At 37.9% G+C, this 15548-nt stretch overlaps 1 protein-coding gene across 2 annotated transcripts in view; it reads left to right on the top strand.

The window, feature by feature from the left end:
- The window catches only part of GREB1 (growth regulating estrogen receptor binding 1), a 91595-nt gene that overhangs the window by 49404 nt on the left and 26643 nt on the right, over positions 1-15548 (top strand). For both annotated transcript variants that reach the window (XM_029965831.1, XM_018088829.2), the window contains exons 7-19: positions 237-380; positions 1593-1718; positions 3606-3728; positions 4559-4696; positions 4878-5063; positions 6179-6529; positions 7247-7375; positions 8880-8999; positions 9455-9652; positions 9743-9923; positions 11796-11988; positions 12643-12779; positions 14136-14475. In XM_029965831.1, the coding sequence (XP_029821691.1) occupies positions 237-380; positions 1593-1718; positions 3606-3728; positions 4559-4696; positions 4878-5063; positions 6179-6529; positions 7247-7375; positions 8880-8999; positions 9455-9652; positions 9743-9923; positions 11796-11988; positions 12643-12779; positions 14136-14475 (2366 nt within the window). The remainder of the gene's footprint in view (positions 1-236; positions 381-1592; positions 1719-3605; positions 3729-4558; positions 4697-4877; positions 5064-6178; positions 6530-7246; positions 7376-8879; positions 9000-9454; positions 9653-9742; positions 9924-11795; positions 11989-12642; positions 12780-14135; positions 14476-15548) is intronic.

Below are 15548 nucleotides of genomic sequence, written 5' to 3'. Positions count from 1 at the left end.
CCTAACACAGATCAGTTGAAAGAAAGGCTCTTTAAAGCTAGGTGATTGCTAGAGCAGCTGTAAAAAGCCATCGTTTGATCTAATAAGAGGCTGGCATGTCAGAAACCATTGGTTCCTTCATGCCAAGTGCTGTAGCCTCTAAGCAATTCCTATGTGAAATTATCAAGTCAAATATGCTGGGAGTTAAGCAGATGCCACTGTTTTGAGGGGATAAAAAGGTTCTTTTTGTTGTTAAGAGTTTAGAGGCCGGCAGTCTTCAACCAGTACCTGCTCAAGCACCTTGTTCCAACTGCCAGAAAGTTCGGGTCTCTCCGGAAGCACCTCCAGTGAGCCGCTCCCAGCTGCAAACCCCAGTGCTCCAGCTGGGACTCAGCAAACAGGTACTGCCTAGGAGGAAAACATGCTGGGCTTCCCCCTGCTCATATTCTTCTGTGCTCCTGTGTTTGTACGTACTTGTGTGAATGCAAAGACAACCAAACAAATAGGCATACTGCCACATAGAATAAAACAAGTTGAATGGAATTAGAGATATATTACAAACAAGGAAGGCAATCATACAAACAAGGAAGGCTTCTCCCTGTCCATTTTCTTCCTTCAGGTTTATATATAAATGGTTAGCAATTAGTAAAATGCATGTTCTACAGCTTGCCCATATCTAAAGCAAACCAAATTTTTTTAAAACACCATTATTTTTAGAGTGTTTCTACAGCTGTTGCTTGTCTGGTCACACATGACAACTGTTGCAGGATCCAGTGTAATTTCAGCTTTTTCTTCTGATCCGGTCTATTTTATGTTATGACCAGAATCCTGTTTACTGCAGGCATTATATGGACATCAGCTTAAAAGCTTCTGAGTTTTTTCTTCTGCTGGGAAAAGTGACTTTAATATTAAAAACAAAACTAAGGATCAGTATCTGTAACTTTTTTATATTAAAAATTCTTTCTGAGACCTTTATTTTTCTGTTAACTTGACATAAATGAAAAGTAATGGATGATGGAGGCTAGAGTGATCTCTCTGAGCTTCTTCAGAGTGAAAACACTTCTTTAATATCTTGTGACGGTTACACAGATCCTCACAGGAGAACTAAGGCACATTTGTTGGTGGTTATATACTATTCTCTCTGTGAGATAGAGGTCTGTTAAATAGTTACGATCTGGAATACTGGTGCCCATCCTGAACAAATTAAAAAGCTACATTAATTACAAGCATATTAGGCTTGAGAACACCTCTCTTTTTTTAATGCAGCATCATTAAAAAAAGCTTAGAAAGAGAAAGTCAGATTGGGAGAGAGGCCTAGTAAATATTAGACACCCCCTCTCTTTTAGCTGGTTCTTGAGTAAGAGCCAGGATCCTGCAAAGAAGCTACAGTTTCTGACATATGCATTTAATTACAGAATCAGATTTTACCCAGGCACTTAATTGGGAGTATGAGATCAGAAATGGGTTGGTTTTATTCAACATTGCATTCCCTCTTGAGCTGATCCTGATAGTTCCATTAAAATAAATGATCAAGTGATCAGTTTATTATATCAACTGAGCATCTTGACCTAGAAATGTTCAATGTAAATACTCTGGTTTTTTTTTCTTGTCAGCTGCAGCCATAGATCACATCCCTTCAACAGCAGCATTCAGCTCAACAGTTTATAATGGCAAGGAGTCACCTAAACAACAGTTGATGAAAAATAACCTGTCTGCTCTGACAAGACCTTCGGTGTTAGGTATTTGTACAGATTTGTTGTTTAATAACCCTAAACTCTTTATTCCATGGGTTTAATAGAAGCATTGAGTGAATTATATCATGATCGTAATTTCATGCATGAGTAGAAATTACTATTCCCTTCCCTTTCTGGCCATAATATTGTTTTCTCTGTTAATTTCCAGGAAAAAGTTTTTTTAATATAATTTTCAGTCGCAGTTTTGTTACAGTTCATAATATTAACTGGATGTTTTTCCTTATATTTACAGTTCATTCATTCAGTAGAGGTACAGACCAAATTCTGAATCCAGGTTCTTAAAGAATATGTCAGCTTGCATCAATTTCATCAACATGTTTCATGAGGGGAATTAAGAAAGATTTATAAGTAATCTCTCATAGGATAATTCCTGTGTTGCAGTTCACCTTGGGATGGATCACTAGACTTTGACAACTGACTCCAAAATCAAGAAACTATCCTTACTGTGCCATTATTATAATGATTTGTGTTAATTGTTTTCTGTCAGAAGTGTGTGTCACTGGTTTGTTTAAGGAAGAAAATTAGTCTCCACTATGGCTAGAAACAAGTTGTAGCTCCATTTTAGAATAAGTCTTCCCAAGTTTCCCTGCTGGCATCACAGACAAGTTCTTTTTCTCTGCCCATTTAGATTCCTAATCTCTTTTCTCCATTCAGCAGCACATTATTGCCAATTCATTTCAGATGGATTACTTTCACATATCAATATGTGAAATGCATATCCTATCAATATGCAGGAAAGAGCACGGCATTGTCAAATAAAAAATCCTTTTTATTACTATATCTTGTGACTTTTGTCGTAACATTACGCTGGGAAACCAAGTGAAAGGATGTGCAGCACAAATGACCAAAGGCTGCCCTCGCGTGGTGAGAGTGTGAGGGACAAGGTCCTTGGAAACCTTTATGAAAGGGTCTGCAAGGGAGCAGTCATCTTCGAGATTTGTAGGCTTCGGGTTTACCTTTAATATCTCTTCCAAGTGTTTTTACATAAAATTCTTATTCTGTCTTGAATCTTACGTGGGACAAACCATTCTGCCGGGTTTTACAGCCCTGCCAGTGTGAAACAGTGTTACGACTTCTTTGTAGTCATGACCAGAAACAGAAATAACTCAATCCTGCAAGTTCCTGAGTAATTCCAGGAGGACCGTTGACTCTCAATAATTAGAAATACTTGATGTTAGTGGAAGCTCATCATCTCAGGATTTTGCAGGAGAGCACAAGAAGACTCAAGAAATTAATGAAAGAAAATTAAAGAAATTAGTCGTTGAGAGCTCCTAGAAAAACTGTGAGAAAGATATGCTTTTACAAAGATATTAAAGCTATATATGGTAGGAGGAAGGTGTAGAAGTAGTTGGATAGGAATTAATATGGAGTAACATAAAACCAAAAATGGGAACCAGCAAGAAGTGGCAAAAATCCTGTATATGGGAAAATGGTTGAAAAGAACTCCTATCTTTATTACTATTACTCTGAAACCCTTGAGAATTTTATTTTGCAATGTTACATGAAACACTGTGTCGTGTTCAGAAATAAAAGGAACAAAATACCCACACTGTTGACTTCAAAATATTAATACTTGTGAGTATTCTTAGTATGTCTCGTTACTATGTCATTCTTAGTAGAGAGTAAGTATTGCTATAAAATAAGTGAAATCTACCTAGATAATTAAGAGTTCTCTGCACCAGAAAGTTTCCAGAAATTTAAGAAGAACACAGCAAAATAAAATAAAAACCACAAAAAATTATTATATTCATGGAGTTGACCCTGTCTTCCACCATACTCGATGCACACAGTCTATCAAAATACATTGAGTTACCATGCACAAGCTGAATACATTTTATTCTAATATTTCTCTGAAACATTATTCTTATTCAGGCACATTAACAAATTCAGGGCCTCCAAAAAAACGCCATAAAGGTTGGTCGCCAGAATCTCCATCATCTACTGAAACTTGGAACTCGCAGCTCAATCCACAGGCTCCAAACAGAATTAAAAATGGTAAGCTGTACCCAAGGTAATGATTTTGTTTGTTTGATTGTTCAGAAAATAATGGTGGGAAAGAGACCTTATTTTAAAGTCATGTGCAGATTCATATTAGAGGTTTGAAAGGTGTTTGATTCCTCCATGCTCACCTGGGTGCTTCATTTGCATTGATTTCTTTTTGAGGCTCTGAGCTTAACTTTTCTTAGGATCCAGTCATCAAGCCATTGACAAATCCCAACAGATGTCTGTTTTTAGACAGCAAAACACCTCTGGAATATTAAAATTAGCATCATAAGTCAGGGTACTATCCATTGTTTCAATTATTTGTCATAGCATTCTGGACACTTGGATTTTATAGGCTACATACAGACAAGAGTGACATGCAGTGAAATAAACCCAGTTTCTCCCATAGGTTTTCTTTAATATTGTTTAAATTAAAATTACCATAATGAAGTTATAATTGAATAAATGTTGAATCTTATTTTTTTCTTTCTTGCTATAACAATAAAACCTGTTTAGAACCAGTGAAACTAACTCACAAGTCATAACTATATGTGCAGTGATATCACATAAGTCTCTCTGTTCTTGCATTCATATCTGGAACTATTTGTTTATAAGCATTTCAAACTCTTTATGCACGTGGGATGTTCAAGGTTGCAATAACATAATTAGTCCTCCAAGACAGTTATCATGATAGTATGGGTTATAGTAACAGCTTGCGAAATGTGTAATAAAAAGCAGTTAATACTCATAGCAAATGTGGCTTCGAGATTATGCTGAACAATTTTTCTTTGAGGAAATCATTACTAGACCTGACTCCAGTAATAATATGTCTAAAATCTTAGATGGAGGAAGCCTGTCATCTTTATCACATTCTGCTTTGGTGGGACCAGCCTCCTCTCCAATGGTGGGCTCAGGAGAACCGGTGTCAGTTCCTGACAATTTGCTGAAAATCTGTAAAGCAAAGCCAGTTATTTTCAAAGGTAAAAACTCCAACCCTACAAGGTCCTAAATCTGTTTTGTAAGAGATGTAACAACATGTCGCACTCCTAAGTGCTTCTAAAGCTGTCAGTTTTAAGAGGTTTACTTTAAATGTTTTTATATTTAATGCATACATGAGAAATTACGAAATTAATGTGATGTGTGCATAAATTTATTTTGTAGGTCATGGAAACTTCCCATATCTTTGTGGGAACATTAATGATGTGATAGTGAGTCCTTTGTTGTACACCTGTTACAGAAATTCACAGTCTTTATCTAGAGCATATGAACAATATGGTGCCTCCACAATACAGCCTATTTCTGAGGAAATGCAGCTCTTACTGACTGTCTACTACCTTGTTCAACTAGGTAAGATTGTTTTATATCCAGATAAACTGCAATGAATATATTACATGCTGGGAAATGAGAAAGAGAATGTTAGGGCAGGACAATATTAAATATGGGTCTTTGTCATGTGATAGAAAACTATTGAATTCATGGTTAAGAAACAAAACAAAAAATTAGGTCTTGAAAACCAGACAGATTGAATTATAATCTTACAAAGTTTATTTTATGCTCTAATATGGAATCTCAGCTATGAAAAATAAAGGAAAAGAGCTGTAATTCATTGCTTTTGCATATAGTCTGTGGTTTAGAAGTAGTATTATGCTGAGACAGGCAGCACTCAACCTCATAAATATTTCTAATTACTGATACTCTAATTACAGGTTCCAGTTAGGGAAGCTTTACCTGAGTATCACAAAGGCATTTCAAAATGAAAAATTTTGTTTGCATCAATTAGAGGCAATAGAGTCATGCGTGCATAAATCTGAAACACGGTCATCTTTAAAAAATAACATATTCAAAACACATACTTTTTTTTAACTTGTTGCCTTAAGAGACCACAGAAAACAGGACTGAGCCAGCTTAGTGTATAAGATAAGATAAAGAGGGCAGGTCCTTTAATTTCAGGCCTCGGGCCCACAGGAATACACACGACGCATCTCGTGTCCACGGGGTTCCACAATTTAAGGTATTATCCTAACCAATCCCAGATTTATCCGCCCCTGGTTCCTCCCCTGGCACACCCCTCTGGAAACTGAGGCAGGGGGCTCTGGCACCATCTTCTTTCCCATCTTCATCACAGCACGTCCAGTACTTGGAGTTTCTCCCAAAGTTCTGGGCTTGAAGGTCGCTGTGCCTGTGTGATATCTTGTTGTCCAGGCCAGGGTGCAGATGTTCTTAAACAGAATGAAGGCCTACCTTGAGGGAAGTCTAGAAAAGCTAACAGAATTTTGAGGGACTGATATGGAATGGGGTAACAGTGTAGGGTAAATGTGTAAACTACTGTGCTAAGGGTAAGGGATATAATACAGCTACTTCTAAAATCTACAGAAAGCTAAAAATCCAAAAATCAGTAGGCATCAAACTCAACAGTTTTGTTTAATTGTTTCATGATATTTTCCTTCTAATTTTTTTTTTAGCTGCAGACCAGGTCCCTTTGATTGAGGATTTGGAACAAATATTCATGCGTTCATGGCGGGAGTCACACCTGTCTGAGATCCGTCAGTACCAGCAGGCTGTTCCGCAGGCCTTTCCCCAAGTGCCCAGCCAGATCACCGCAGTGACTTCAGCCCAGCTTCCCTGGCTGGCAGGCCTGGCAGCCAGCTCCTGTAATGACAGTGTCCATATCATTGAGTGCAGCTACTCGCTGGCAGAAGGGCTTTCAGAAATGTTTAAGCTACTCATTGAAGGAAAATTGATAAAGACGAACTATGTAGTGATCATATGTGCCAGTAGAAATCGAGCCATTGACTCCTGCATTGTGATAACAGGTAATATCCCAAAGGTGTATCTCCAGGCAAATCAGAGTAATTCAGTGCTATGAGGGGTTTGGTTGGAGTTCCAGTAAGTTGCCTCACAAAGCAGAGCTTTGACCAACAAATAATGGGCTTTGATGAACCCAAGCTGACACTGCACAGTTGGGTCTCTCCCCAGTAAACCACATTTTACCTGTGTTGCCTATTTTCTCACCAAGGCTTCTCAGCCAACATGGCTACAAACAAGTAACAGTGAGTTACAGCACACATAGTGCGTAACGCTCTCCTGCTCTGTGCAACTGGGATATTACTGCAAACAGGGGACCAAACCTTTTCTTAGTTTCTGAAAGATGGTCTTTCAGTGCCATTCCCTTCAACAACCTGTTGATGACTATGCTTAAAAAGTAAATAAATTATCTGAATAGCCATTTGGAGATTTGTTATGAGTGTAAGATAATTGACGATTCCTTTGAATATTATATGGTCTTCTTATATAGTATATAAAAAAATATTTCCTAAATTGGGAAAGAATTTTAAACACAAAGAATTTTAAAGCATGAATGTATTTTACAAGTGTCTGGTGCATAAATGTACTGGAGAAGGAAAAGACTCATCTCTGCCATTTTTGTGTGTGTGGTATTCATTTAGTTAGGTAGTACTTTTCTTGTGACTTAGAACATTTTTAACTTTAGTTTGAAGTGTTTTCAAAATTACTCTTTTTTTATCTTTTAGGAAAGTATCAAGCAAGAGTTCTGTCTGAGAGCATGCTCAGTCCCTCAGACTACCAAAAAGAAGTTAACTATCAGCTGGTCACAGGGAAGGTGGAAACTCTGGGGTCCTTCTTTAGCACACTCTGCCCAGGTACCTAACAGGTCATAAAGAGGCATGTTACCCAGTCCCTGGAACTTTTAAGTCAGAGAAAATAGCTGTGCTCATTTCCTTTCCAGAAGCAAGACATTATTAGAAATGTATGAAAAATGCAGGACAAAGTTGTGAAAGTACATTTGAATTGAAATTCCTCTTAAAAGTGTCAGTTTCTAAAATTCCTTGGTTTCATAAAAATAGGCCAGCAAATAGCTGAGCATATTATTCTTAGCTATGCAAATCCGTCCTTATATTATGCAAGTCCATAGCCATATGAATGTATGTCTTTTTTTTACCTAAGCACAGAATTTAGGTCATGATATAGAACAGAGGTATTTTATCAAAGGTAGGATTTGCCCATTCAACTTACCATACTGTGAACTTGACATGTTGCATGGGACAGAGAAGGAAATTGCAAAGAGCCAGGGTTACTGGATCATTTTTTAACTGAGTATATTGAGGATTACTACAAGCAGGATTTTGTGGGGGTAGATCCAGCCAAGTGGAAAATTAAACTGGAGCAAATGCATAATATTTGTCAGTGTTAATGGGGTGTCATGTCCCCTTTACCATTCGCATCACATTGGTAAATAGATCACAAGAACCCTTCTTATTGTGTCATGGTATTTTGAGTGGTCACTTAAGAAAATCTCATTTTCCTTGAATTGTCTCGTAGTGATATTAGTGTTTTTGCTCTTAGTGTCTTCAAAGTATGGTTCTTAAAATCACTTTTGCTACTGTTTGAGCAGAACAAGTAAATGAGGATCCTAAAAATAGTTGCCACCTATATCCACTGGATTGCACTTCGTGGGGCATACCCTGCCTTTCTGAGCTCAGTGCAGACATGTCCAAACATCTTTTCAGCTGCTGAGAATATACTAATGCTCAGGTCAGGCATATTGTACTGTCTGTGTGGCTTTCATCTGTAAGCAGGGTCCCTGCTCAATAGAATAGGACATGTTTGCAGATACACAATAGTTCAGTAAAACATATCTTGTATGCTTCAGCATTGTGCGTAGCTACAAAACTCATATTTGTCTTTCAGCTTTATAGGAAATTATTTTTCTTTCTGCCTCTCAAAAGTTTAAAGATTTAAAAATGTTTATCAGATTTTTCCTGAAGTTTCTTGTAATCCTCGTTAGTAAGCAGTATAGATCTGTGGTCTGAGCATAAACTAAGCTGGTTTCGTGTCTTTGTTGTTGCTGGTTTGCATGAGGACCTTGAGGCTAGTTTTCTGTCACCCTTCCTAAATGCCCTAGCCAGTGGTCTCAGGGCTGGTCTGTCACTCCCTGGCCTATTTTGCGTTTAATTAGTGATATACTGTAAAAACTGATGCAATGGAAAATAACAAGAGGGTTCCTGTATAAAACAGCCAGTAAGCCAAGGGCAGGATAACTAGCTAACATATATAAAGGTCTTTAAGATCTACAAAACCAAATCAGTATGAATTGCAACTCTTATTAACATGGATGTCAATTCCACTATCCCTTCAATCTGATAGAGGGTGACATTGATCTTTTGCTGGAGAAATTTTATCAGGAAAACCAAGGGCACATCTCTTCATCACTTTCGGTGAATAAACCAACAGCAGTGAATGGAACTGGAACAGCTGTGTGTACAAGTAAGTAAGGAGGATTTTCTAAAGAGATAACTGAGTAGGGTACTGGAATCCAAATCTCTAGGTGCACAGTTAGATCCATCTGGGCAGAGTCTTAGGAAGTTTCCTGAGGCAAACAGCAACTCATGTTGGAATATTCAGATTTACACTGATGAATATTCTGCTTCATTCCTCTGGGTATTACAGCTTTTGAAGCTTTAAGTCATGCTTCTGTTGTAGAAGAATGATATTTTAGAAATTCACTTTTACTTCTCAGGCATTAAAGAGACTTATAGGACCAAAAAGCCCAATTGCAGAGAGATTTCTTTGCATATTCTGTATGGATTTTCGTAAATGAACTCCTGTTAATAAGCAAAATACTGTAAAGAGTAGATCAGTCATTCTTTGCCAGACTCTTATCATTTTGCATTAGATTAGACTTTGAGCATATATCTAAACAGAATTTTGCCTTTTTCCAGGTTATGAGGTTGAACGACATCAAATTCGTCCATTCCAGCTAGCAGTGGCTCAGAAGTTGCTGTCTCATATTTGCTCAATTGCTGACTCCAGCACTCAAAATCTTGATTTGGGTTCCTTTGAGAAAATCGATTTCTTGATTTGTGTTCCACCATCTGAAGTGACTTATCAGCAGACTTTGTTTCATCTCTGGCACTCAGGTGCTTATTAGTTAGCTTTATTTTGGATTTACAGGACATTCTTAGATTTATGTGTATCTGGAGATATTGACATTTGTTCCATTTCTCTAGGTATTTTATTAGAACTTGGATTAGAAAAGGAACATCTTACAAAGCAGAGAGTGGAGCAGTATGTTTTGAAACTAGATGCAGAAGCCCAAATTAAATTCAAAGTCTTCTTACAAAACTCTATGCAGAATCCTCATACGCTGTTTGTCCTAATCCATGATCATGCACACTGGGATCTAATGAGGTAAGAAAACTGTAACTTGTTTTTAGAGAAATTAGCATTGTCTGCATTACCTCTCAATATTAGCTTTCAGATTTATCCCTTCCTTCCTATTTGTTTGCATCTTTCTGCTAACTCTGTCTTCCCATGCGTTGAATAAACATGCTTTCTTTTAAGGTCCTTCATGACTTATTCATACCCTGCTTATTATATTGTGCCTCAGTGGAACATTTCAGCTTTTCTTGCTCACCATTCTTATCTACTTTCAGCCACAGCTATTGTTTTTTTGACTGGTTGTCATTTGTTCAGAGGAAAGCTTCCTGTGAAAGTACACAGAGCTCTGTCAGTGTCCTGTGGGCTGTAAAACATGCAAACCCCTGACCCAGTGAATAGACAACTAGTGAGCCAATACTGCTGCCTGTTTTTTTTTTTAACTGATTAGTAATTTTCCAGTACAGTGTTTTTTCTCTCCAGAATTGCTGATTTTTAAGAATTGAAAGCTTCTCTGGATACATAGTGATGTTATGTACTCTTCTCAGGGAAGCAGGGAGGTTTCTTTCCAATGTTTACCAAGTTACCCAACAGCTCACTTGCACAACTCATTGCTTACCTCACAGAGCTCTGTTTCCTTAGCTTCTCAACAATCTGCCTGCTGAGAAGTGGGGCTGTTTTTGCTGTCTTGTTTCTGAGGTGCATGGGGAGGTTGGAGAACATTCCAAATTCCAGAAACACCAATATTTTCCAACTATGGGATCATGGTAGTGTTTCTGAAACCAAAAATTATGGAATCTTACTTGTGAATTAAGCAACAAGGTCTTGTCTTTTCTTTTACACTGGTTAGGAATGATGATTTTCAACAGAACTTTATTTTTGTATCTGAGAGTTTCCTGTTCAACTCCTCTGTATCTTGAACTTACAAGGCCTTTTACAGTTGTCCCAGCCTTTAAGACATTTATTCATATAACATCCTTGAGTGGTAGGGAAGTACCTGTACTACTGCTTAACTCTGTTTTGTATCTAATAAAGATATATATATATATATGAGACAAATATTTAAGTGAATATGCTGCCCAGCAGAATTCATGCCACCTAACTGAAATCGGTTCAAGGAGTGCCTAAAACAGGAGTAGAGCTTCCTGGGATTGTCCATATAGTCCAGCAGAGACATGGGCATCCCTGAGGGCTGACTTAGGTCCCAGGTGGACACAACCAATTTCTGGAGTTATTTATCTCTCTCTACTGTTAAGAGGAGGAGGTTGTAGTGACTGGGCTTGTAACTTGGTCACTGCAGGTAAATCCCAAAGTTAAATAGTGTGAATTTGGACTGAAATTTTGCACAGGAGCAAGGAATGGTTCTCACACAAAAAATTGACTGTCGGTGTTCCATGCTACTGGGATTTGCTCTAAGAATAACTGTTCTTCCCTTTCATAATAGCCCTATCACAGGTAATTCTCCTCTGTTTTTCTATCATACTGATTTACCATTTGTTCTTTTCTATCCTGATTTTTGTAGGTTAGAATCATATTTTATTAAGGGCAGCAGTAAGAATCTGACCAAAGGAAATGGCCAAAATCTGACACAAGGCTGTATGTCTATCGGTAACTGGCACATCAGCTTCCTTTCATCCTTTATGTCTCGCATTCTGGTAGCTGGAAGGTCCTGGTAATTAGCCAGCTAGAGAGCTCATCAGACTCACAGAAATTTTTAGTCACAGTGAAATAATTTACACTTCTTTTCCTATCCTTCCGTGCAACAATTTCAGGGTAAAAGAATACAGTCCTAAGTTCCTTGTATGTGTTTAACTTTGATTTCACATCCAGGTTTGAGCTATTCCTCTGACACAAATGTTCCCTTGTGCTGATCACTTTGGAGAGTTTTGGGTTTCTTTTTTGCAGTGCTATGCATAGTCTTTATCCTCAAACAGAGCTGTCGACAGGACTTGTTGATAGACTGTTGAACTGCAGGGAGGTGAAAGAGGCGCCAAATATTGTGACCCTCCACGTGACTTCCTTCCCCTACGCGCTGCAGACACAACATACTCACATCAGCCCTTACAATGAGATCCACTGGCCTTCTTCGTACAGCAATGTAAGATGGATGCTTTGGGTGCTTTTGTGAGCTTTTCATAAGTTGTTTTCCATTTACATACTTGAAAAAACAGAGAAGTCCCCATGATTTCTGTAAACAAGAATGAAGTTTGCATGGCATCTTTTTCTTGCTCAGTCTGTGGCAAGTTTATTTTCCCTTTGCTTATCCTGTAACTTCTAGCTTTTTTCCACCTGTATTCTTTTATATCTTCTATAAACTTTAGTAGCTCTGCTAAAAGTCATTGAAATGTCTGAAATTCTGCCTCTAGTGCATTACTGCATGAATATATGTACATTCATGCATTTTCTTCATATATGTGCATATTTATTCCATGCATAGCTGTTCTGTCTATGTATGTATATGTGAGGAGAGAGAAAGAAAGAAACGGGAAAATTGGGCCAAACTTTCATTCTATTAAAAAAATGAATTCTTTCTCTTTTTGTTTTAACATGTCTGAGTAGATGTATGCTTATTAGATCATCATGGCTGGGCTTTGCGAATGAAGATTTGGGAAGGGCTCTACCCACGTTTGTTGCAAGCACATTGATGCTTATTAGATAATGTGATTGCAAATGTATCATATACCAATGGTTAATCAGTTGTAAATTAATAATAGACTTTACCCTTATAGTTTTGTTACTTCCTTTGCTTTAGGGTGTAGATTTGTACCATGAAAACAAGAAATACTTTGGACTGTCAGAATTCATTGAGTCCACCCTCTCTGGACATAGCATTCCACTGCTTCGGTATGACAGCTCTTTTGAAGCAATGGTCATGGCTTTGGGAAAGAGGTATGGTGCCCTCCTTTGTTTGACACTGGAAATTTAGGAAGTACCTTCTAGTGACTTGAGTTACTAGCTAGAAGCCTGGTTCTTTTTTTGTATCTCACTATCCTACACATCAGCTGCATATGCAAGGGCATTTCATCTGTTCTTATTTTCCCCTTCCATCTTTTTTGTATATATTTGGCCTGCAGTATTATCGGTCTAGGCTGCCTCTTACTGTGAACACACACACTGCTTAGTCCAATTTCCAGCGTGTTCTGGTTCTGACCACTAGCTACTTTTATATTATAATAATCTAACATTGCATCATCATGTAATTTCAGATGTGTTATTACTTTTGTCTAATGTTATCACTTGCTGACCCTAGCTGATTTTCATGTATACAATTTGTATATCCTGCATTTGGACCACAAAGAAAAGTTAGATACATCACTGTGGTAGGTAGACTTAAATCAGAAATAGAAACTTCAGAGCATCCTCAGAGCTTGAAAAATACATCATCAGTTTTCCTTGGTCCCTGTGGAGCAGGTCTATAATCACTGCAAAACAGTAGTGATACATTATGTGCCTGCATCCAGCTGTGAAGGAACACTTGGGGATCTGTAAGAAGAATGAGACAGGACAAGTAAAATCTTGTGAATCTGTACTGCTAACTGGGAGACTGAGCACACCCACACTTGACATGGAGCTGGGGCTTGCTACAGGGTGTTTTGGAGCTCAGGTGCTTTTCTGAGCAAGCAACAGTCACTCTTTTTACTGAGCACCTGGGTTTCATTTCTGTGCAAACCAAAGCACTGGAAGCTATTACATATCCACAGCTCTCCTTTCTGTGGATTGGGGATTGAGACAGGGCGTACCTGGGCTTGGGAAATTGGGAGCGCTCATTGGATGCTGCCTACATGTCCAGTCCTCTTGAACATAAGAGTAAGTTGGTTCAGGGCTTCAGTAAGAAGACAAGAGAAGCACCCCACCTCCCTTCTTCCCCTTAAGAATGACACACAACGAAGAATACTATTCTCATTGATAAGAGAATATAGTTTTGATTGATGATATTACTGAGTGCCTTAGCTAATATTCTGTGATAAATTTTGTAACAGCAGTAGGGTCTTGATAACTTAAAGGGATGTAACCTTACTGGACTACTTGCTTAGTAAATCTTTACTAAGAAAAATAGAGAGACAACATCAGTTCTGATTGTGAAATGATGCCTTGCAAAGACTATCCAACTACAGTTTGATGATATTATGTGTTGTAGTAGATACAGTAGGTGGGAAAAAGTCCTGAGTTAACTATATTTTGTAAAAAATAGCTTTTTCACTTCACCCTTTAATACTTCACTATTTCACTCACCATTTATTTCAGGTTCCCCAGATTACACAGTGCAGTGATAAGGACTTTTGTTCTCATCCAACACTATTCTGCAGCTATGATGGCAGTGTGTGGTCTTTCTCAGATGAAGAATTACACTTCAGTTGAAACTCTGGAAATCACCCAAAATCTAATAAACTCTTCAAGACAATGTCCTAGTGGCCATGGGCTCATGGTGGTGTTGAGAATTCCATGTACTCCACTGGCTGCAGTGGCATATGAACGTCTGCATAATGTAAGGGAAAGACTAGCCCTTGAAGATAATTTTGAAATAATCTTGGGAAATCCTAATTCTGGAATCACAATAGGGAAGCACTTTGTGGAACAACTAAAGGTAAATTGCAGAATGGCACATACTGGGAAACTTTGTTAGATGGGTAGGTGGAGAGACTTTGCTGGTGAGAGTTATGGTCATGAGCTGAAGTGCAAGTCTTTTAGCAAAAATAAAAACTACTATAAGGAGCATGGCTTTTATCTTTTAGACATACTATCTGTGATACCTCTCCTGTCCTGCCTGTGGTTAATAAATACTCAGTGGAGTATCAACTAATATGGCTAGAACTTGACTTGCAGCAGCAACCCTTGGAAGCAGTTGAACTGCTTTTATCTAAAGAGATTATGAGAAATACATTAAAAAAAAACAAATAAAATGTTCAGTTTCAGCTGAATTTTCTCACAAAAACATCATAGTGCAAAAAAGCATTCTAATTAGTGACCACTTGAGAGTTAGATTATTCTTGTCACCAGCAGGTGGCAAGAAGGCACCAGTGTGCCTGCTGATCAGTGATGGTATTTATGTGTTCTAGAGCACCCCAGTGTTCACAGCTCTGGACTTCACGCTTTCTGGACCATGTTTTGTTTTATGGATTAATTTATATTCTTTAGCTCCAGATTCATGGGTCATCTGTTTAACAAAAGCCTCCTTTGTTTTTCATAAAATTACCATCATCTGATTGCCAAAGCGAAAATGTATTTACATTCTAGGATGTTGTAATATATATATATATATATATATATATATATATATGTGGGTGTGTGACACACTGTTTACTCTGATTCAATACATGTTAGATGAAGTCATTTAGTATTGAGGACCTAATACTATCTCATTCTGCTATAAATTAGGCATAACTTACTCTGAAAAATCAGTAGTAGTTCTGATTTGCATCCTGATTATCTTCTCTGATGTGCCTAATAGTGGAACATGTACAATTGTCAGAGGCTGAGCTGTTGTGCTGTTGATCCTACTGTAGATCAGTCCTATGGCAAAAAGGACTGACTGGCGTCAGTAAAACAATATAGCTCAATGCTAAATAGTCAAACAATAGATTAGTTATCAAACTTCTCATGAAGTTGTCAGGAAAACTGATAGCTTTAGGGGAGAGTGGGAGACTCCAGAAGGTTGCA

This window comes from Manacus vitellinus, unplaced genomic scaffold (genome assembly GCF_001715985.3).
Source record: "Manacus vitellinus isolate BGI_N305 unplaced genomic scaffold, ASM171598v3 scaffold_11_pilon, whole genome shotgun sequence".
NCBI lineage: Eukaryota > Metazoa > Chordata > Aves > Passeriformes > Pipridae > Manacus > Manacus vitellinus.
This window is presented reverse-complemented; position numbering and strand designations above follow the sequence as displayed.